Here is a 22346-nt window from a genome sequence, read left to right on the forward strand (position 1 = left end):
CAAGTACTTAAGAATGCTAATGGAATGCTACTTTATTACAATGGGGATTGAACATAAAAGTAAGGATATTATGCTTCAGTTACACTGGGAATTGGTGAGATAGCACCTCAAAGACTGTGCGCAGTTTTGGTCTCCTTATTTAAGGAAGGATGTAAATGCATTGAAGGCGATTCAGAAGAGGTTTACTAGATTGATACCTGGAATAAGTGGGTTGTCTAACGAGGAAAGGTTTGATAGACTGGGCTTGTTTCCACTGGAGTTTAGAAGAGTGAGGGGTGATTTGATTGAAGTATACAAGATCCTGAATGATCTTGACAAGGTGGAGGTAGAAAGGATGTTTCCTCTTGTGGGTGGAGTCCAGATCTAGGGAGCACTGTTTTAAGATTAGAGGTTGCCCTTTTGGGACAGAGTTGAGGAGAATTTTTTTTCTCTGAGGGTTGTGCGACTTTGGAACACTCTGCCTCAGAAGGCGGTGGAGGCGGGGTAATTGAATTTTTAAGGTGGAGGTAGATGGATTCTTGTTAGGCAAGGGAATCAACGGTTATTGGGGTTAGATGGCAATGTGGAAATCGAAACATAAGAACAGTAGCCATGATCTTATTCAATGGCGGAATAGGCTCGAGGAGCCGAATGGTGTACTCCTGTTCCTATTTCCTATGTTAAGTTGAAAGGGGAAATGAAGAGGAAAATAAAACTGGCAAAGAGTATGAGAATTGAGTGGCAGCTAACATAAAAGGGACGCAAAAATCATCTACTGGCAAGTAAATAGTGAGCAGGTAGTAAGAGGCAGGGTGTATCCTATTAGGGTCAAAGAGGGTGATACAAATCTAGAAGTGCAGGGCAAGGCTAGAATACTTAATGAGTGCTTTTATCAGTATTTACTAAGGAAAAGGATGCTGACCAAATATCAGTAGGAATGGAGATGGAAGTAGTAATGCATGAGGTGAAAATTGATAGGAAGCATGTACTGGAAGGGCCAGCTATGCTTAGAGTAGATAAGTCACCTGGTCTGGATGGCCTACATCCCAGTTTGCACAGGGAAGTGGGAGTGGAGATAACAAAACAGCTCATCTTAATCTTCCAATCTTCCCTAGATATGGGGGAGGTGCCAGAGGATTGGAAAGTGGCAAATGTGACACCGTTATTCAAGAAAGGGTGTAAGGGCAGTCCTGGTAACTACAGGCTGGACAGTTTAACATCAATGGCAGGTCAGGTTTTAGAAACAATAATCAGGGATAAAATCAACAGGCACTTAGAGAGGTTTGAGTTGATTAAGGATATCCAGCACCGATTTGCAAAAGGCAGATCGTGCTTGACTAATTTAATTGAATTTTGTGAAGAACTAAAAGAAAGGGTTGATGAAGGGAAAGCAATGGATATTGGAGGAATTTCAGAGATTAGGGCTGAGGCGGCTGAAGACACAGCCACCACCTGTGTCTTGGTTAAAATTGGGGACGCACAGAGGCCAGGACTGGAACATTGTAAATAGCTCAGAGAGAATTAGAGAGACTGGAGGGGTGAGGCCATGGATAGATTTGAAAACACCGGTAAGAATTTTAAAATTGAAGCGTTACTTAACTGAAAGTCAATGTAGGGCAGCACACACAGGGGTGATGTCTGAATGGGACCTGATACAAATTAATAAACGGGCAGCTGAGTTTTGAATGATTTCAAGTTTATGAAGGTTGGGAGATGGGAGGTTAGCCAGAAGCGTGTTGGAATAGCCAAGTCTTTAAGTAACAAAGATATAGATCATGCTTCATGGTCAATGCCACAAACATGCTAATGTGATTCTCATATTGAACAACGGGTGACAAAAGAGACAGGGAGGCCACAGGATATCAGTCTTAGTTCCAATCTTTGTATAATGATGGAACTGACAAACTTGGTGTTCAAGTGTATAATAACTTTGTTCATAGCATAGAGTTGATTCAGAAGAAGATTCTGTCTGACTGACTTGTCGACCTCTATGAGGGAATAACAACCCAAGTGGACTATGGGATCCTATGATGTGACGTACCTGGATTTCACATATGGCTACAGCAAAACTATTTCTTTTGAGGGTGAATCCAGAGCAAGCGGTGTACAATTTTAAAATTAGAGCTAGGCCCTTTAGCAGTGAAATTCGGAAGTGCTTCTTCACACAATAGGAAGTAGAATTAGGAACTCTCTCCGCCAAAAGACTTTGGATGCTGAGGCAATTAGAGCTTTCAATACTGAGATCAATAGATTTGTTTTGGGAGAATGTGTCAAGGGTTACGAAACAATGGCGGGTAAATGGAACTGAGGTGCAGATCAGCCATTATCTAACAACTCAAAGGACTGAAGATCTATTGTGATGACCCATCAGTTGAGAAAAGCCTGTACTCTATTTTGCGTGATCCCTTTAAAGAACAACATGCGCTGGGGGATATTTTGAAAGAAGGTTAATTGGTGTCCTGATTTTAACATCTTTAGGTTTCAAAAAATGTACTTGTGGCCTGGGGTTTCCAAGGGGATGAATGGCTGAGAAGCAAAGGGTAAACAGAAAGCTATTTGCAGTGAAAGGGTTTTCCTGTCTAGCAGAAGTCAATTGGGAAATTGGTGCAGAGAGAAAACAAGCAAGGATCAGGGAAGGAAGTCTCTGGGGATTCTACGCCTTCAGGACTGTTATGATCCAAGTGAGAGAGGGTTCATAGACGTGTGCCTTGCCGGTGGTAACAGGGAATTCCAGTTGCTAGTGAATGTGACCCAAGGGCTGGATACATCAATAAATTTTTACCAATGCAAGGGAAAAATAAACAATTAAATTCCATCATGTTGCCTGATTGTGTTGGCTCATGGAAGATGGTAAGTGGGAAATCCTACAAAACGAGGATTGTGTTGGAAAGACTGCGAGAGTGCCTGTGGTAACACATTTGTATGGGAAGTAATGTGAGTGCTTGTAACTACATGAGGCATAGCTTTGTTGTATCGACTATTTAAAGTGAAATGTACCTTTTTAATTTGAAATATCTTTCACCTCTTAATGTTCAAGTTATGTTGATCTTAGTTGATTTGTTACAGTGAAAGATTTAAAAAGTGAAATAATGTCCAGCAGTTTTCTTTTTGTTGGTGTTGTGGGGATTCCGTCCTTTTTAAAAAGTTATCAGTTTCTTTGGGATCATAACACTATTCCTGTTCTTATATTCTACTGGCATTTGATCAATGAGCAAAATAAGGGCTAAAATGGAATGAAGATATGTTGATCTTAGAATCATGATTTGGGATGCAAAATATTTCCGAAATTAGGCAGGTTATTTTGTTTAACAAATATCCCTCCAACAGTTACTTCCTTACCAATTGTACTCAACAATGCCTTCCAGTGAAATACCTACATCACAGGCTGGTAATGAGCAGATGGTAATGGCTAATGATTGACTACAGGAACGGTCCATTATAAAATGCCTAAACCACGTAAATCACTAAACTTCAATTTCGACCCTTCAATATTCTCCACAACACTTTACTAACAGGTACATTCCAGATACCTCTAAACATGGACAAGTCTCATTAACTGATGTAATTGGTTAATATTGACCATGTAATGGCCAACTCAACAAGCTCTAACTATCAAATGTGAAGGGGAGAAAAGTGCAAAGAAGAGTTTCAGCAGCATTTGGGGTTGAGGTAGGGATGGACGTGGACAATGGTGCAGGGAAGGAAACACAGATGAATCAAATTTGGGCTTTTAAATCCAGCTTTGATCCAACAAGGCACAACAGTTTCACACTATCTGGTTCGGCTCAAGTGAGTGGCTGGCATAGAGTTGACATCACTGGAGAGGGAATTAAATTTCTAGCAGGGATCTGTTTCAAGGTAATAAAGAAATCTCAAAACTTCTCCAAATTAGAAGCACACATTTGTGATGATAAGTTTAATAGTGCAACTTGGCCATTCACTGACTCTTTTGGAATTGGCAGTCTCTAACCATGGAGCTGTTTATCAAAAATATAGGTGAAAGTATAATTACTTTCCCTCTCAGAAGCAATGATTCATTTGTGTTAATTGAGAAGTTCATATGGGGGGCAGAAAAGCTTAACATGAGCTGCATGTTTGGCATTAACAGGTATGTTGAAAAATCACTACTGATTAGATTCATCAGCTGCAAATGTGCAACTAATATTAAACAATTCTGTCACCAATATAAACTTGTCAATTAACATACTGAGCTCTATATCTGGACAAAGGTGATTCACTCATATTTGAAGTGCTATTTTTGTGTATCTGGCTGTGACATATATTATTCCTTGCGAATGAATGTTAAGTTAACACAGATACAGACAGCAGATAGATCTCTCCCCGAGTACAGTAATTAAGAGGGCCCATCATGTTTTGAGTTTTGTTCAGTGATTTTTATATATGATATACATATGGGATGAGGATGTCAATGGTTTCGCACTTTAAAAAAAAATTCTTTCATGGGATGTGGGCATCGCTGGCAAGGCCAGATTTGTTGCTCATCTCTAATTGCCCTTTAACTGAGTGACTTGCTAGGCCATCTCAGATGGCAGTTAAGAGTCAAAAACATTGTTGTGCATCTGGAGTGACTTGTAGGCCAGACCAGGTAAGGACAGTGGATTTTCTTCCCATAAGGACACTAGCGAACCAGATGGGTTTTTATGAAAATCAGGTAGTTTGATGGTCACTGTTACCGATACCAGCTTTTTATTTCAGTTTAGTTTGAAATTAGTTGAATCTAAATGCAGTAAATAAAGGACTCCTGGTACTGATCCTGTTCTGAATTCTGCCCCATGTGCACTATAAAAGGCCCGCTGTACTCTGGCACTAAATTTTGCCCTTATGTGGAGTTATGTAAAAGGCCTACAGTGCTGAGGTGGCTGGGGGGGGTGTGTGTGGAAGGGAGAGGGAAGCTCCATACAATCAAACAGTGACCAATTTAGGGGAGACAGTGTGGTGTCATAGTGGTAATATCACTGGACTAGTAATCCAGAGGCCCAAGCTAATGCCCTGGTGGCATGGGTTCAAATCCCACCACGGTAGCTTGTGGAATTTAAATAATAAATCTGAAATACAAGCTAGTCTCAGTAATGGTGATCATGAAACTTTCATCGATTGTTGTAAAAACCCACCTGATTCACCAACGTCCTTTAGGGAAGGAAATCTGCCGTTCTTACTTGGTCTGGCCTACATGTGATTCCAGACCCACAGCATTGTGGTTGACTTTTAACTCCCCTCTGAAATGGCCTAGCCAGCCACTCAGTCCAAGGACAATTAGGGATGGGCAACAAACGCTGGGCTTGCCAGCGACACCCACATCCATGAAAGAATAAATAAACAAAATTGTGTACATTTAGGTGCACCTTTTTAAAATTTGAACTTTATTTTTCAAAAAATTAACAAACAGCACAGACCAAGGTCTACTGTAACCTATTTGGATTTTCCTTCATACAAACTCCCTTACAGATTTTGATTTTAGTTTTAATAACAAATTGGAATCGTGTGCAGGTTCCAAAATAATCCCTTAATAACTGGCTTTTAAAAATCAACTTGGTATTGTTACATATTGTAATATTTAGAGGTGCTGCCTCCCCATCCTGGAACACAAAGTAGCTGCCATCTGAGTTTTGTACTACATATCTCAATGAGACAAAGGCACCATGAGGATGTGATAGGTGGGGTAAACAGGAATTCTTACCAGACCGAATAGCGAATTGCTTGGCCAGCTGTTTAGTGATTTCAGCAGCGTATACAGGGCTGTCTTGCTGCATGATTTCATCTGTAAAACCAAACAGAACAACAATGAGCATTAACTCTTGGTGAAATTTAGAAAAATTGGTGTTCCTTGCACCCAGAATAATTAATTATACAAAAATTGTATCATGCTGCAGCTTTTGATCACTCGTTACAATCCCCGTAGGGACCTAACTTTTAAAAAGAAATTTGAACCCCCAGTTAATAGCTGAAAAAGTTGCACATCAAGATTTCACATTTTAAAAGTCTACTGTAACAAATGTCTAAAAATGCTATTAGCTAAACACTAACTTTTTAGGCAATTTATACTTAAAACCACAGAATGCAATACCCCCTTCTCATTCTTAGCCCAACTAAAAGACACACTTCACGAATATACTTACAATGCCTTTTATTCAATTTTCCTGGAATCGACCCAAAGTGATTTTTAGCTCTGAAGGTTTATTCCTGTTTTTTCCTTTTCTCAGCCTTGGAATTTGAAATCTCGGAACTCTGTCTTTCATAGTGAGGTTTTCTTTTCCCAGAGACTCTTCCTCCAGCCTGAGCTCGATGACTCTTCCAGCCTCATTTTAACTACCTACGAATTTGGTCTTCTCAATCAAAGCCCATAGTTCCACCTGCATTCCTGCATCGTGAACCACAGAGACTTTTTTGACTTCTAGCTGCTCCCTTACCGCTCAGATCCAGGCAGACTCAAAACACTGCCTGTGATATCCAGCAATATTCTAGGAAATCCTGTCACCTGATCTTTATAATAGCTTCCTATGCATCCTTCCCCATAATAATGTGAATTGCATGGGCCTTGTATCTAGGTAGGGATGCTAATTAGCTAGCCTTGAGAGACAAACTCTTTTTCATCTTGGAATTAAATGTACAGTTTAAAGCACAACTGTTTACAACTCAACATTTTCCTGGGACATAAGACTCTCAGTCCCTACTGTTAACACATAGGCTACTGCCATTGTCTCCAAGCATAAATGCCTTCCACTTTCTACTCAGTAAAACAATCTAATCCTTCCTTTGATCCCTAACAATTAAACCACCCAGGCTTACCATCAGGCAGATTTCAGAATGGGTCACATGACCCCCTTGATTTTTAACTTAAATTTAAAGACACAATCAAAACACAAGTCTTATAAGCCTCAATTGTAACACGCTACAGAAGGGTAATGCAACATCTGTATTGTATATTTAATAATTACATAAGATTACAGAGAATATGCAGTATGAAACAGGCCTTTCGGCTCAAGCAGTCCATGCTGGTGTTTGTGCTTCACGTAAGCCTCCTCCTTTCTTCCACATGTAACTCTATCAGCATAACACACTTTTCTGTCAATTCTCTCCCATATGCTTATCTAGCCACTCCTTGAATGCGCCATTCACCTCACCTACTCCCTGTGGTAGCGGCTTCTGCACTCTCACCACTCTCAAGGTAAAGGTGTTTCTTCTGAATTCCCTATTCCTTTTCTTGGTGCCCATTTTATGGTGCTGGCTTTTAATTTTGCTCTTCCCTTCCAAGTGGAAACACTCTTGTGTATTCTCTGTCAGAACCTTTCATAATTTTAAAGACCACTGTTAGGAAAAAAGACCCAGCTTGTTAATCCTTTTAGGATAGGCATAGCTTCACAGTTCTGGTATCATATTTGTAAATCTTTCTGTACCCTTTCCATTGTCTTTATATCCTTTTTGTGATATGCCAACCAGACCTTTACACTGTACTCTAAATGTGGTCCAACCAAGGTTCAAGGCTTTATTAATAAGAGCATTGAGTACATAAGTAAGAAGGTCATGTTGAATTTGTATAAGACACTAGTTAGGCCTTATCTTGAGTACCATGTACAGAAGAGATTCACAAGAATGATTCCAGGGATAAAGAACTGTAGCTATGAAGATAGATTGAGGAGGTTGGGACTGTTTTCCTTGGAGAAAAAAAGGCTGAGAGGAGACTTGAGAGAGCTATTCAAGATCCTGAGGGGTATGGGCAGGGTAAATAGTGAGAATCTGTTCCCACTCAAGAGAACATTAAGAACTTGAGGGCACAGATTCAAAATAATTGGCAAAATGAGTAAATGTGATGTGAGGAAATTTTTTTTCACCCAGAATGTGGTTGGACTCTGGAACAAACTTCCTGCAAGGGTGCTGGAGGCTGGTTCAATCGAGATATTCAAAAGGGAATTGGATTGCTACCTGAAAAGAGAGAATGCGCAAGGTTACAGGGATAAGGCAAGGGAGTGGGACTAGGTAGAATGCTCTTTCAGGGAGCCAGTGCAGACTCGATGGGCCAAATGGCCTCCTTCTGCACTGTAAAGATACTGTGATACAATACAAGGTTCGCTTAACTTCCCTAGTTTTCAATTCTATCCCTCTCGGATTAAAACACAGTGTTTGGTTTGACTTTATTTTGTTTTAATGGTCTTATTGACCTGCATCACAACTTTTAGAGATCTGTGTATTTGTCTCCAGATCCTCTTGTTCCTCTACCCCATTTTGGTTCTTATTTTACAACTAATACGGGACTTGTTTGTTTCTCTCACCAAAATGTTAATCTCACTCTTATCTATGTTAAAATCAATGTGCCCATATCATTGTGCCCATTCAGAAAGTTTGTTAATGCCTTATTGTAATTTGCTCCTCCTCAGTGTTGCCTATTCCTCCCAATTTGGTCCTAATTGTCCACAAATTTAGAAATTGTGTTTTAGATTCTAAACTCTACATTGTTAATGTAAATTGTGAACAACAGTGGTCCCAGCTCTGATTGTTGTGGGCAACCCACTTCCCACCAGTCTGAATAGCTGCTCTATCCCGAACCTCTGCTTCCTGGCTTTTAGCTAGCTAGCCACCCACTCTGCTAACTGTCTCCTGACTCTCAGTACTCTTCAACTTGGTGACACAGCAAACTACAAATACAGTTTTCCTCCTTCACCTCAATGGACAAACAGCAGTAAAGAGAGTGAGGAAGGAGGGGGAAAAGTGAACAGGGTGAGCAGAAATATGAAGATGCGTGAGGAGCAGGGAAGTGTAAGATGTGAAGTGAAGAGGGTGGAAGAGGTGTGTTGTGAAAAGACAATGTGTGGTGATAACTTGAGAGATAGTAAGAAACACAAAAAAGTGGGGGGGGTAAGGAGGGTGAGGCGCAATGAAGAGGGCATAAGGAAGGCGAGGCGCAAAGGGGGCGAGGAGGGAGGCGCAAAGGGGGCGAGGAGGGAGGCGCAAAGGGGGCGAGGAGGGAGGCGCAAAGTGGGTGAGGAGGGAGACATGAGAAGGATGAGGAGAGAAGGCATGCAGAGAGCGAGGATAGAAGTGTGTGAAAGGTAAAAATGAAATGTTGCTAGAGGGAGCAAGGACCAGAAAGGTGCGAGGAGAATAGTGGAAGTGAAGAGGGTGGGGAAAGGAGATGGGCAAAGCACTGTGGGCAGTATATGGTTACAGCAGGTGGGGTGGGGGTGGGGGGAGATGGATTGTTTTGAAAACAGTCTAAGGGATGTATAAGTTATCGAAGGTGCTGGTGAGGGGAATTACTTGTAATTATTTACACAGTAGCTCATCATGTTGAAATGTCCCAAAGCTTCACACGATGAATTGTTTTTGAAGTGTACTAACAATTCCCAATGCGCCCGTCACCATTACAGCAGTAACATTCCCAACTCGGATAAATGAGCAGTTAATCTGGTTTTGGCAGTGTTGGTTAAGACATGAATACTGGCTGGGACTCCTTGCTCCTGGGCAAATAGTGCCCTAGTATCCACTCACACAGGCAGCTGGACCTTTGGGAGAGGATCTGAACTGCAAGAGTTATCTGTGTTTAGATTATGTGCTCGGAACCTGTATGGGTCAATTGTTGTGGCAATAAATATCATCAGCAGTGTTTAATTAAGACACAGTGCACTGGTGTAAGAGCTTCTCATTGAGCATTATTACAACTGTGTGCTTGGAAGAACCTGTCTGGTGAATGATGTCTATTGAAATCTAACTACATTATCAGCTGTATGGAAATGAAGTGATTTCTGGCTCTTGTGAATAGCAGGCTGACATAATAGGTCAGGAAATATAGCAAATTCATATCAGTTCCAACCACAATACTTTCAAAGTAGTTTTTTTTAAAAAAAAGAAACTGAGGCACTGTTGACCATAAAGCAACAAAGTACTGCATTACGGAGAAGGTGCAAATTCTATTCAAATATTCCAAAGCCATAAGGTACAGAAAAACATGTTTAACCAAAGTTCTTGAAATTGCAAGATAAATACAAATGAGGACCAGCATTCCGCCCATTTAATCTAATCCATCCAGCAAAAACTGACAGACTGCAGCCTGATCCAATGATTCCAGAGTGTTTGTCTGATGTTGCCTCACTAGAGTCAATCCCTGATGTTCATCACTGGGCTAGTATTCCCACATAAATTGTGTCATGTTTTAGTCAGTCACTGCCATATTTACAAGAATAAACACGTTATACATGGCAAATACTCAGCGGGTGTGCAGGGAGAAAGAGTTAATGTTCCTGCTTCTGATGAAAGGTCACCAAAGGCCACATTAGCTCGGTCTCTCTCTTCACACACACTGCCTGGCCTGATAAGCATTCCCAGCATATATGTTTTGATTTCAGATTCCCAGCATCTGCAGTATTTTGCTTCCATCTTTACAAGACCATGAACCTGCTTTAGGTAGATAATTACGATTCACGAAAGTAGATCATTGTCCCTCTAATCAACAGAATGGAGAGTTGCTGTACCAGTACTTCAGTTTCAGAATGAACATAAACACCTTATATTGGATTGTGAAAATTCCTTCAAGAAGTCACCAGCCTAAATTTGGAACAGTTCATTGCTTATCATTATTCATTAGCAAATCTCTGTCTGTTGAGTTGCTGACAACAAATTACAATTACAAGCTCACCGCTGCACGACAATAACCAGGTCCCAAAGTTCTAATCAGTCACTCGAATTTTACAGAGCAGTGTAAGTTACAACTAAGAACAACCTAGCTGAATTCTGTATTTATTCAACTCTTCAGTGATACTGCAAGTTGCCAAGCAACTCACTCCTTCTTACCCTAAGATAAGGGTGATTACTGGTTTCCCAAAGTCTGCAGAATCAATGTCCAGCACTCCCGTAAACCTGAAGCTGCCATTCATTCGGTTTAAAAATAAAAAATAAAGAGGCTCAACCACATGAGCATCAAGCACACCACTGCCTGAAGGAAGCCTCTTTGTGCACAGGCTTCCTTCCTGCTTTATAATATCAATCTAAATTTAAACACAGACCTTATGCTGAGGAACTTAAAGAAGATGACAAGTCTGCTTCGTGGGAGTCGTCACGACCAGCCGCCTGCGACAATGGCTGCAACTTACACACCCAGGCAGTGCAGCTTCCACATATCGAGCAGGCAGCCTGTGAATTTGAATCCATTCTACCATGACATGCAAATTAGTCCCTGCTTCCCACTTTGAATGTGAACACAGGGGATATGCTACCCACTCTAAGAGAACTATTTCATTGCTTTCTGCAGTCATGCCTCTGCACAGGATTAAGAAAAGAAGGAACTTACATTTCCATAGCACCTTTCACAACCTCAGACCATCCCAAAGTGTTTTGCAGCTAATAAAGTACTTTTGGAGTGTGGTAACTGCTGTATTGTAGGAAACATGACAGACAATGTAGGCGTATCAAAGTTCCACAAACAGTATTAAGGACCAAAATAAAAGCAAAATACTGCAGATGCTGGAAATCTGAGATAAAAACAGAAAATGCTAAAAAAACTCAGCAGGTCTAACAGCATCTGTGAAGAGAAGAACAGAGTTACCGTTTCAAGTCTGTATGACTCTTCTTCAAGAGCTCTGAAGAGTCATACAGATTCAAAACGTTAACTCTGTTTTTTGCCTCTCCACAGACGTTGTTAGACCTGCTGAGTTTTTCCAGCATTTTCTGTTTTTGCCTCAGTATTAAGGCTGTTTTCAGTTCAGGGATAAATACCGACCAAGACACCAGCTAGAACTCTCCTGCTCTTTGAATAGTGCCATGGGATCTTTTACAGCCACCTGAGTGTGCATACAGAGCCTGGCTTTAACATCGCAGCCAAAATAGGCATTTAGGGCATTAAATTAAGATCCACAGTGCCGCTGGACGAGCACTATGAAAATCAAAGGCCCTTCTAGTGGAGCACACTATACTGCCAGCTGCTTCCAAGGCGCCTTGCAAGGTAGGCTGCTCACACAGGCATCTCCTGCATGCACTAGGAGCTTCTGAAGTAAAAACAAAAACAGAATTACCTGGAAAAACTCAGCAGGTTTGGCAGCATCGGTGGAGAAGAAATCAGTCAACGTTTCGAGTCTTCATGACCCTTCGGCAGAACTGAAGCATAGTTAGGAGAAAGATGAAATATAAGCTGGTTTAAGGTGGGGGGGCGGGGGGAGAGAAAGAAGTTGAGGGTGTGGTGATTGTGGAGATAAGCAAGCAGTGATAGGAGCAGATAATCAAAAGATGTTACAGACAAAAGGATCAAAGAGGTGTTGAAGGTGGTGATATTGTCTAAGAAAGGTGCTAATTAAGAATGGAAGACAGGATACTCAAGGTACAGCTCTAGTGGGGGTGGGGTGGAAAGACTAACAAAGTTTTAGTTTTAGATTTAAAAATAATGGAAATAGGTGGGAAAAGAAGAATCTATATAAATTATTGGAAAAAAAAGGGAGGGGGGAGAAACGGGGTGGGGATGGGGGGAGGGGCGGGAGTTTAAGATCTAAAGTTGTTGAATTCAATATTCAGCCCGGAAGGCTGTAAAGTGCCTAGTCGGAAGATGAGGTGCTGTTCCTCCAGTTTGCGTTGGGCTTCACTGGAACAATGCAGCAAGCCAAGGACAGACATGTGGGCAAGAGAACAGGGTGGAGTGTTAAAATGGCAAGCGACAGGGAGGTTTGGGTCATTCTTGCGGACAGACCGCAGGTGTTCTGCAAAGCGGTCGCCCAGTTTGTGTTTGGTCTCTCCAATGTAGAGGAAACCGCATTGGGAGCAACGAATGCAGTAGACTAAGTTAGGGGAAATGCAAGTGAAATGCTGCTTCACTTGAAAGGAGTGTTTGGGCCCTTGGACGGTGAGGAGAGAGGAAGTGAAGGGGCAGGTGTTGCATCTTCTGCGTGGGCATGGGGAGGTGCCATAGGTGGGGGTTGAGGAGTGAGGGGTGATGGAGGAGTGGACCAGGGTGTCCCGGAGGGAACGATCCCTACGGAATGCCGTCAGGGGGGGTGAAGGGAAGATGTGTTTGGTGGTGGCATCATGCTGGAGTTGGCGGAAATGGCGGAGGATGATCCTTTGAATGCGGAGGCTGGTGGGGTGATAAGTGAGGACAAGGGGGACCCTATCATGTTTCTGGGAAGGAGGAGAAGGCGTGAGGGAGGATGCGCAGGATATGGGCCGGACACGGTTGAGGGCCCTGTCAACGACCGTGGGTGGAAAACCTCGGTTAAGGAAGAAGGAAGACATGTCAGAGGAGCTGTTTTTGAAAGTAGCGTCATCAGAACAGATGCGACGGAGGCGAAGGAACTGAGAAAATGGGATGGAGTCCTTACAGGAAGCGGGGTGTGAGGAGCTGTAGTCGAGGTAGCTGTGGGAGTCGGTAGGCTTGGTAATGGATATTGGTGGACAGTCTATCATCAGAAATTGAGACAGAGAGGTCAAGGAAGGGAAGAGAAGTGTCAGAGATGGACCATGTGAAAAAGATGGAGGGGTGGAGATTGGAAGCAAAATTAATAAATTTTTCCAGGTCCCGACGAGAGCATGAAGCAGCACCGAAGTAATCATCGATATACTGGAGAAAGAGTTGTGGGAGGGGGCCGGAGTAGGACTGGAACAAGGAATGTTCCACATACCCCATAAAGAGACAGGCATAGCTGGGGCCCATGCGGGTACCCATAGCCACACCTTTTATTTGGAGGAAGTGAGAGGAGTTAAAGGAGAAATTGTTCAGTGTGAGAACAAGTTCAGCCAGACGGAGGAGAGTAGTGGTGGATGGGGATTGTTGGGGCCTCTGTTCAAGGAAGAAGCTAAGGGCCCTCAGACCATCCTGGTGGGGGATGGAGGTGTAGAGGGATTGGACATCCATGGTGAAGAGGAAGCGGTTGGGGCCAGGGAACTGGAAATTGTTGATGTGACGTAAGGTGTCAGAGGAATCACGGATGTAGGTGGGAAGGGACTGGACAAGGGGAGAGAGAAGGGAGTCAAGATAACGAGAAATGAGTTCCGTGGGGCAGGAACAGGCTGACACGATCGGTCTGCCAGGACAGTTCCGTTTGTGGATTTTGGGTAGGAGGTAGAAGCGGGCCGTCCGAGGTTGGGTGACTATCAAGTTGGAAGCTGTGGGAGGAAGATCTCCAGAGGAGATGAGGTCAGTGACAGTCCTGGAAACAATGGCTTGATGTTCAGTGGTGGGGTCATGGTCCAGGGAGAGGTAGGAGGAAATGTCTGCGAGTTGACGCTCAGCCTCCGCGAGGTAGAGGTCAATGCGCCAGACAACAACAGTACCACCCTTGTCAGCGGGTTTGATGACAATGTTGGGGTTGGACCTGAGAGAACGGAGTGCAGTGAGTTCAGAGAGAGACAGATTGGAACGGGTGAGAGGAGCAGAGAAATTGAGACGGCTAATGTCACGCCGACAGTTCTCAATGAAAAGATCAAGAGAAGGTAAGAATCCAGAGGGAGGGGCCAGGTAGAGGGAGAATATTGGAGGTGGGTAAAAGGATCCGTTGAATGGGGAGAGGACTCCTGCCCAAAGAAGTGAGCACGGAGACGAAGACGGCGGAAGAAGAGTTCAGCATCGTGCCAAGCCCGAAATTCATTGAGATGAGGGCGTAAGGGTATGAAACTAAGTCCTTTGCTGAGCACTGAACGTTCAGCATCAGAGAGGGGAAGGTCAGGGGGTATAGTGAATACGCGGCTGGGGCTGGGATTGGAAGATGGGGTGGGGACGGAGTCTTTCAAGTGAATCTCCTTTTAAGTGAAGCAGCATTTCACTTGCATTTCCCCTAACTTAGTCTACTGCATTCGTTGCTCCCAATGCGGTCTCCTCTACATTGGAGAGACCAAACGCAAACTGGGCGACCGCTTTGCAGAACACCTGCGGTCTGTCCGCAAGAAAGACCCAAACCTCCCTGTCGCTTGCCATTTTAACACTCCACCCTGTTCTCTTGCCCACATGTCTGTCCTTGGCTTGCTGCATTGTTCCAGTGAAGCCCAACGCAAACTGGAGGAACAGCACCTCATCTTCCGACTAGGCACTTTACAGCCTTCCGGGCTGAATATTGAATTCAACAACTTTAGATCTTAAACTCCCGCCCCTCCCCCCATCCCCACCCCGTTTCTCCCCCCTCCCTTTTTTTTCCAATAATTTATATAGATTCTTCTTTTCCCACCTATTTCCATTATTTTTAAATCTAAAACTAAAACTTTGTTAGTCTTTCCACCCCACCCCCACTAGAGCTGTACCTTGAGTATCCTGTCTTCCATTCTTAATTAGCACCTTTCTTAGACAATATCACCACCTTCAACACCTCTTTGATCCTTTTGTCTGTAACATCTTTTGATTATCTGCTCCTATCACTGCTTGCTTATCTCCACAATCACCACACCCTCAACTTCTCTCTCTCCCCTCGCCCCCCCACCTTAAACCAGCTTATATTTCATCTTTCTCCTAACTATGCTTCAGTTCTGCCGAAGGGTCATGAAGACTCGAAACGTTGACTGATTTCTTCTCCACCGATGCTGCCAGACCTTCTGAGTTGTTCCAAGGTAATTCTGTTTTTGTTTTGGATTTCCAGCATCCGCAGTAGCTTTTAGCTTTTTGTTTTTACCTCTGAGCTTCTGAAGTAGTTCTTTCATGATGTCACTCAACCCTGCCAGCTGATGGGATGCCCTGCTGGTAAACTTGGACCACACAGGCCCATTTTACACAATAGTCTGTCGCTCACAAAGGACAGGAGTTCAGCTTCAAGAAGTGCCCAGTACAGTGTTACCTAAAAAGACCAGACGCCCAACTTGCAGTACGGTAACTTGGAATGACACCTGTTATTGCAAAATATCTGGAAAGTACTTGCAGAGTGTTTCTGGAGGTTTTGTGTTGAGTGCCTGGCTTTGGCAGTGTTGCTGCATCCTCATAGGGATGGCAGAGGAGTAGGTGAGCTGTGCACACAAAGGCTGCAACAGGTATGAGGGCAGCAGTAGCAGTACTGACTCTGGGTCTGCAGGGTCTCGACAAGATGGAGAAGAGGCTGCAGAGAATAGAAACTCAGCGTGACGTCCTTTCCCATGTTGGAGCCATTCTCCTTAATAAAAATAGGAGGGCTGTCTTGCAGACCAAACAGTGCAGCCACTATATCAGTGTGCATTCCCAACAATGTTCTCCCATAGACTGCCCCCTCGAGGTCTTCACCTGATTTCCATAAAGCAGAACCCACCAAGCCTCATCCTCTGGGGCGCTGGCATATGAGTTATCCTTTCCCACTTGCTTGGCTGCAGCTCAGTTGTGAATAGTGATGTCTAGATCCCAACTATGCTAACCTTTAAAGTGTGTGCACTGCCAGTATCCAACTGGTGTCCGCAAGTGTCAAAACCCCTTCATCAGTACTGTGTTGTTACTTTCTCTTCTCCCCCCAGGTCTGTTCTGGCTGCACAGGTGGCAGTTCTTGGGCATCTGAAAGCAGAAAGGGGAAGGCTGGAATGAAGGAGGTGGTTGGATTGGAAAGCAAGCGGCCCATAGACACATCATCACTCATCTTGACAGATGAGGGTCAGCTGGGAGTTGAGAAAGGGGCATAAGGCATGTATACACCGTCCTCCTCAATGTGGCGGCTGCCTCACAGTTAGCCCCATGATGCAATGACCCATCTCTTCCATCAGGCTCAGGATATGCAGGTACCCCTGTCCCCCCCGCCAGATCCGCTCTGTTCCATTCTATTATGTGCCAGCTTGTCTGAGAAGAGAGGAAGGGAAGAATTTCAATGATTGTGTTGCACTGCACTTGACTGAGATGCCTGACATAGCTCAATAACCGATGGTCAGTGGAAGCCGCAGGAGTTGGTCTGAGGTTTTCATTGTTGAAATATGCACAAGAGCAAGGAGTATCTGAATGTTCGACATGAATCCCGAATGCCAGGGAGTACTGGTGGGTTAAGTGTGAGGGTATGGTGCATTGAACAGCATGAGAGACTGGCAAAGCAGTGGGTTGGACGTCATTTGAAGGTGCATTCACTGACCCTGACCACCCAGGTGAGGTCATGAGACTTCTTGTAGCACTGCTGCTGGGTCCTCTGAGCCTGACCTCTCTGACCACCAGCTCCCAGTCCCCGAGAGTGGTTATTTCAAGACCAACTAACACACACTGCAGAATCGTGGCATCTGTCTACCACCACCACTAAGGCCTCCAGCGCCATTTCTGTGAATCTGCAGTCCCTTCTCTCTTCCATGCTGTTCGATTTTCTCTGTTTACAAATGCAGCAAAAGTGTGCAGCAGCAGCCTCCAGCACAACTTCGCTTTAAGAGGGACAGGTTGCCTTTATGAAAAAAGTTTGGATGGCTGCACATACCTCTTAGCCCCCTGCTGATCACCCAAGCAACCAACGGCATGGGCTCCATTCGGCCCAATGCTACATGTTACAATAATTCAAATAAGGAGCTGTTTACCTCCACCACAACAGGCACAAGGAGATCACAATCCGCAATCTCTGCGCCTTCTTAAAAAAAAGTGCAAACCAATTTCTAACCCACAATATTTTTACAGCGAGGTGTGTACTTCACAGAACACCAGATAATTAGTGCAGTGGCACTCGATGAATATTTGCTGCTGTTGTACGATTGAATACAAAGCTGACACAGAATGTGACCAAGATACAATGTTGAGCAATAGAAAAAACAATGAACATTTCTGCAGCACTTCTCACAGGCAGGGATACATCTCATGGCACCTTAAAGCGTGGTGATTAGCAAGAGGATAAGCAGCAATAGTTAGGAAGGGAGAAGTACAGAGAGACAAAAGCACTATAACAATGCAAGATCTTAAATTAAGAATGAAATGCCCAAGGGGATTTTCTGAGAGAGGAGAGCCTTCCCAATTCCTGTGCACAGCAGCTAAGGCAGCAGTCTTTATTAGTGGAAAAAGCAAAGAGAGATGGCCAGTATCAGAGTAGCAGAGGGCACCTGCAGGGACATTCAGTTGGAGAAGATGTTAAAGAGTGGGAAGGACAAGGCTATAGATGAATCTGAAGATAAGGACAAGGACCTTGAAGTTAATGTTCCAGGACCAGTGGAGATTAATAGGTCACTGGGGTTTATGAGGCTTGGTGCAAGAGGACACAACCTGAGGTGTTTAATGGTTTGTAACTTATTTAGGACAGAGACAAGAAGACTAGTGAGGAGAGTTTTGAAGAAATCTAGCCTTGGGTGATAAAGGAAAAGATTAGGCTTTCAGCAGCAATGAGGCAAGGTACAGACAGAAGAGAATGGAGAAAGTGGTCTTGGTGATTGATTAATTGCGGGTGGAAAGCTTAACTTGGGGTTCAGTGGAATGAAGTGGGGAAGGAAGGGATCAGGTGAAGGAGATTTAGAAATCTAAAGAGAAAAGTTGAGGCAATGGAACAATGTGATGATTTGGTTAAAGACAAACAAATAGGACAGGAAGGGACAGAGACTTTAAAGAAAATAGTGCATTAGCAAATAAGATCATGCAAAATATAGTGGTAAGGAATTAAAACTAAAGGATCTTTAGCTGAAAGCGCAAAGCATTTGTAATAAGATAGACACAAATAGAAATCAATGGTTTGATCTATAATTTACATTACAGAGACAAGGTTGTAAGGTAGAATCAAAAGCAAAAACAGAATTACCTGGAAAAACTCAGCAGGTCCGGCAGCATCGGCGGAGAAGAAAAGAGTTGACGTTTCGAGTCTTTCCACCCCACCCCCACTAGAGCTGTACCTTGAGTGTCCTGCCATCCACACTTAATTAGCACATTCTCTTAGATAATATCACCACCTTCAACACCTCTTTGTTCCTTTGTCTGTGACATCTTTTGATTATCTGCTCCTATCACTGCTTGCTTGTCCCTACAACCACCCCCGCCCCCAACTTCTCTCCCCCAACCACCCCCCCCCACCTTAAACCAGCTTATATTTCACCCCTCTCCTAATATTACTCAGTTCTGTTGAAGGGTCATGAGGACTTGAAACGTCAACTCTTTTCTTCTCCGCCGATGCTGCCGGACCTGCTGAGTTTTTCCAGGTAATTCTGTTTTTATTTTGGATTTCCAGCATCCGCAGTAGTTTTTTGTTTTTATTAAGGTAGAATCAATATGGGTGGAGATTGGGAATAACAAGGGTCAGAAAACATTGGTGGGAGACTCATTTTTAAATTGTATTCCCTAGTTCTAGTCTCTCCCTCAAGGGGAAACATCCTTTCAGCATTCACCCTTCCATTTCCCCTCAGGATCTTTGATGTTTCAACAAGGTCACATCTCATTCTTCTAAACTCCAATGGACACAGGCCCAACCTGTCAAGCCTTTCCTCATAAGAAATCCCAGGAATTAGTCAAAGGAAAATTCTCTCAACTGTTTCTAATGCAATTATATCATTTCCCAAGTAAGGAAACCTAAACTGTACACAGTACCCTAGATGTGGTCTCGCCAACTGTAGCAAAAACATCCCTATTTTTATATTCCATTCCCCTTCAAAATAAACAACATTCCATTTGCCTTCGTAATCACTTGCTGTACCTGCATACTAACTTTTTGTGATTCATGTGCCAGGGTACCCAGATCCCTCTGTACCACAGAGTTCTGCAATCTCTATTTAAATAATATTCTGCTTTTCTATTCTTCCTGCCAAAGTGGACAAGTTCACATTATACTCCATTTGCCAATTTTATGCCCACTCATTCAACCTAGCTAAATCCCTTTGTAATCTCTATGTCCTCCTCTCAACTTACTTTCCTGCCTTTGTCATCTGCAAATTTAGCAACCATATATTCAGTCCCTTCATCCAAGTTATTGATATAGATTGTAAATAGTTGAGGCCCCAGCACTCATCCTTGTGTTACTCCACTGGCTACAGCTTGCCAACCTGAAAGTGATCAATTTATCCCTACTCTCTACTTCCTGTTAGCCAACCAATCCATGCTAATTTGTTATCCCTAACACCATGCACTCTTATCTTGTGTGGCACCTTAACAATTGCCTTTTGGAAATCCATGTAATGCCACATTTACAGGTTCTCCTTTATCCATGTGACTTTTTACTTCCTCAAAGAACTCTAATAAATTAGTTAACCATAATTTCCCTTTCAAAAAACCATGTTGACTTCACCTAATTGAAATAAGATTTCCTAAAAGCCCTGCTATAACCTTTTTTTTTTATTCTTTCATGGGCTGTGAAGCCCTTGAACCCGACTGCTAGACCATTTCAGAGGGCAGTTAAGAGTCAGCTACAGTGCTGTGGGTCTAGAGTCACAGTTAGGCCAGATCAGGTAAGGACGGCAGATTTCCTTCCCAGAAGGACATAAGTGAATCAGATGGGTTATTACAACAATCAACAATAGTTTCATAGTCACCATTACTGAAACTAACTTTCAATCCTAGATTTATTAACTGTACTTAAATTTTATCAACTGCCTTGGTGGGATTTGAACCCCTGTCCCCAGAGCATTAGCCTGGGCCTCTGCATTGCTAATCCAGTGACATTACCACTATGCCGCCATCTGTCAAATCGTTGCAATCTTTGTATTTCCGTTGAACCACACAGGAACACTTAGGCAGCTTCAGCCTGAGAGGCCCTGCTCAATGTGAAATATCTATCCATATCAAGAGAATGAGCAATACAGCAATATATGGCTGTTCTGAATCTTCAGGTTAAGCTGCCTTGTAAAAGTCAGAGCTGGTAGGTTGCGGGGCAAAGTCTACAATGGGATTTAATAATGAATCCTAACGTTTTCCCTATCAAGAGGAATGAGGAGGAAATGGCAGAGACACTGGGCAGGATTTCCCAATCCTGCCTGCTATGGGCCAGAAATTCCCAACCGAAGACTACGGACTTATAGCTGGTCCGTCAAATTTTCCATCCCGCCGCCAATGATTCCCACAGCGGGTGGGACTGGAAAATCCTACCCACTGGACGAATATATTTTGACTGTCTTCATAGTAACAAAAACAAAAATTGCCTACCAGAAATAGGGGTCAGCTAAGGAGCTAATAAGAGTGAGAAACTTAAAGTAATTAATATCAGCAGAGAAGCTTAAGGGGCTAAAAGCTGACAAATCCCTAGGGCCCAATGGCCTACATCCTAGGTTCTGAAAGAAGTAGCTGCAGGGTTAGTGGATGCGCTGGTTATGATGTTCCAGAATACACTGCACTCTGGGATGGATGTAGCAGGTTGGAAGATAGCAAGTGAAACAGTGTTATTCAAGAATGGAAGGATAGAGAAAACAGGGAACTACAGGCCAGTTAGTCCGACATCAGTCATCAGGAAAATGCTGGAATCTCTTAAGGAAGTCTTAACAATGTACTTAGCAAATCATAGTATCACTAAACAAAGTCAACATGGTTTCATGGGGAAAAAAATAGCATTTGGCAAACTTATGAGTTTTCTTCCAGATGCAGCTGGTAGATTAGATAAGGGGGAACCAGTAAATATGGCATTCTTGGATTTCTATAAGGTGTCATAATCTGCAAGATAAGGGCAAAGCTAGGGGTGTGTTAGTTTGGATAGAGGATTGATTAACAAACAGAGTAGAGGTAAATGGGGCATTTTCAAGTTAGCAGGCTGTGACTAGTGGAGTGCCGCAAGCACTGGGGTCTTAGCTACTTACAATCATTTAATGACTTAGACGAAGAGACAGAGTAATGTATTGAAGTTTCCTAATGATTAAAACTAGGTGAGGATGTAAACTGTGAGGAGGACACAAAGAAGATACAAAGATATATAAACAGGTTAAGTAATTGGTAGGGTGGCAGATGGAGTATAATGTGAAGTTATTAACTTTGGTCATAAGAATAGAAAAGCAGAGTATTTTTTAAAAGGTGTGAAACTTGTAAAAGTTGATGTTCAGACAGACATGGGTGTGCTCATACAAGGGACACAGAAAGTTAGGATACAAGTACAGCAAACAATTAGGGAGGCAAATGGCACATTGGCCTTTATTGCAAGGGGATTACAGTGCAAGAATAAAGTCATCTTGTTACAGCTGTACAGGGTTTTGGTGAGACCGCATCTGGAGTAGTTGGTGATATCACACATGGAGTAGTGTGTGCAGTTTTGGTCTCCATATCGACAGAAGGATGTACTTGCCTGGGAAGCGTTACAGTGAAGCTTTGCTAGATTGGTACCTGGGATGAGGGGGCTGTCCTATTGGAGAAGCTGAGTAAATTATACCTATATTTTCAAAGAATGAGATGTGATCTCATTAAAATATACAAGATTCTGAAGGAGTCTGATAGGGTGGACAGGAAAATTTGGAGGCAGCCAAACACCCGTTGACTCTGGGTGGGAATTTCCAGTCCTGCCAAGTTGAGGTGGTGATTGGAGGTTTTGATTATTGTGCTACCGTTACTGTGGCTTTGGCAGTAGCTGGATTTGGAGGGCTTTGAA

General features: G+C 43.2%; 1 protein-coding gene across 4 annotated transcripts in view; it reads right to left on the reverse strand.

The window, feature by feature from the left end:
- The window catches only part of mcf2la (mcf.2 cell line derived transforming sequence-like a), a 264376-nt gene that overhangs the window by 131166 nt on the left and 110864 nt on the right, over positions 1 to 22346 (reverse strand). For 3 of the 4 annotated variants that reach the window (XM_078559533.1, XM_078559530.1, XM_078559534.1), the window contains exon 2: positions 5678 to 5758. In XM_078559533.1, the coding sequence (XP_078415659.1) occupies positions 5678 to 5750 (73 nt within the window). In that variant the 5' untranslated portion in view covers positions 5751 to 5758. Of the gene's footprint in view, positions 1 to 5677; positions 5759 to 10782; positions 10866 to 22346 lie in introns of those variants that run through there. The other variant, XM_078559532.1, reaches the window with a different exon arrangement.

This window comes from Cetorhinus maximus, chromosome 16 (genome assembly GCF_964194155.1).
Source record: "Cetorhinus maximus chromosome 16, sCetMax3.hap1.1, whole genome shotgun sequence".
Taxonomy (NCBI): Eukaryota; Metazoa; Chordata; class Chondrichthyes; order Lamniformes; family Cetorhinidae; genus Cetorhinus; species Cetorhinus maximus.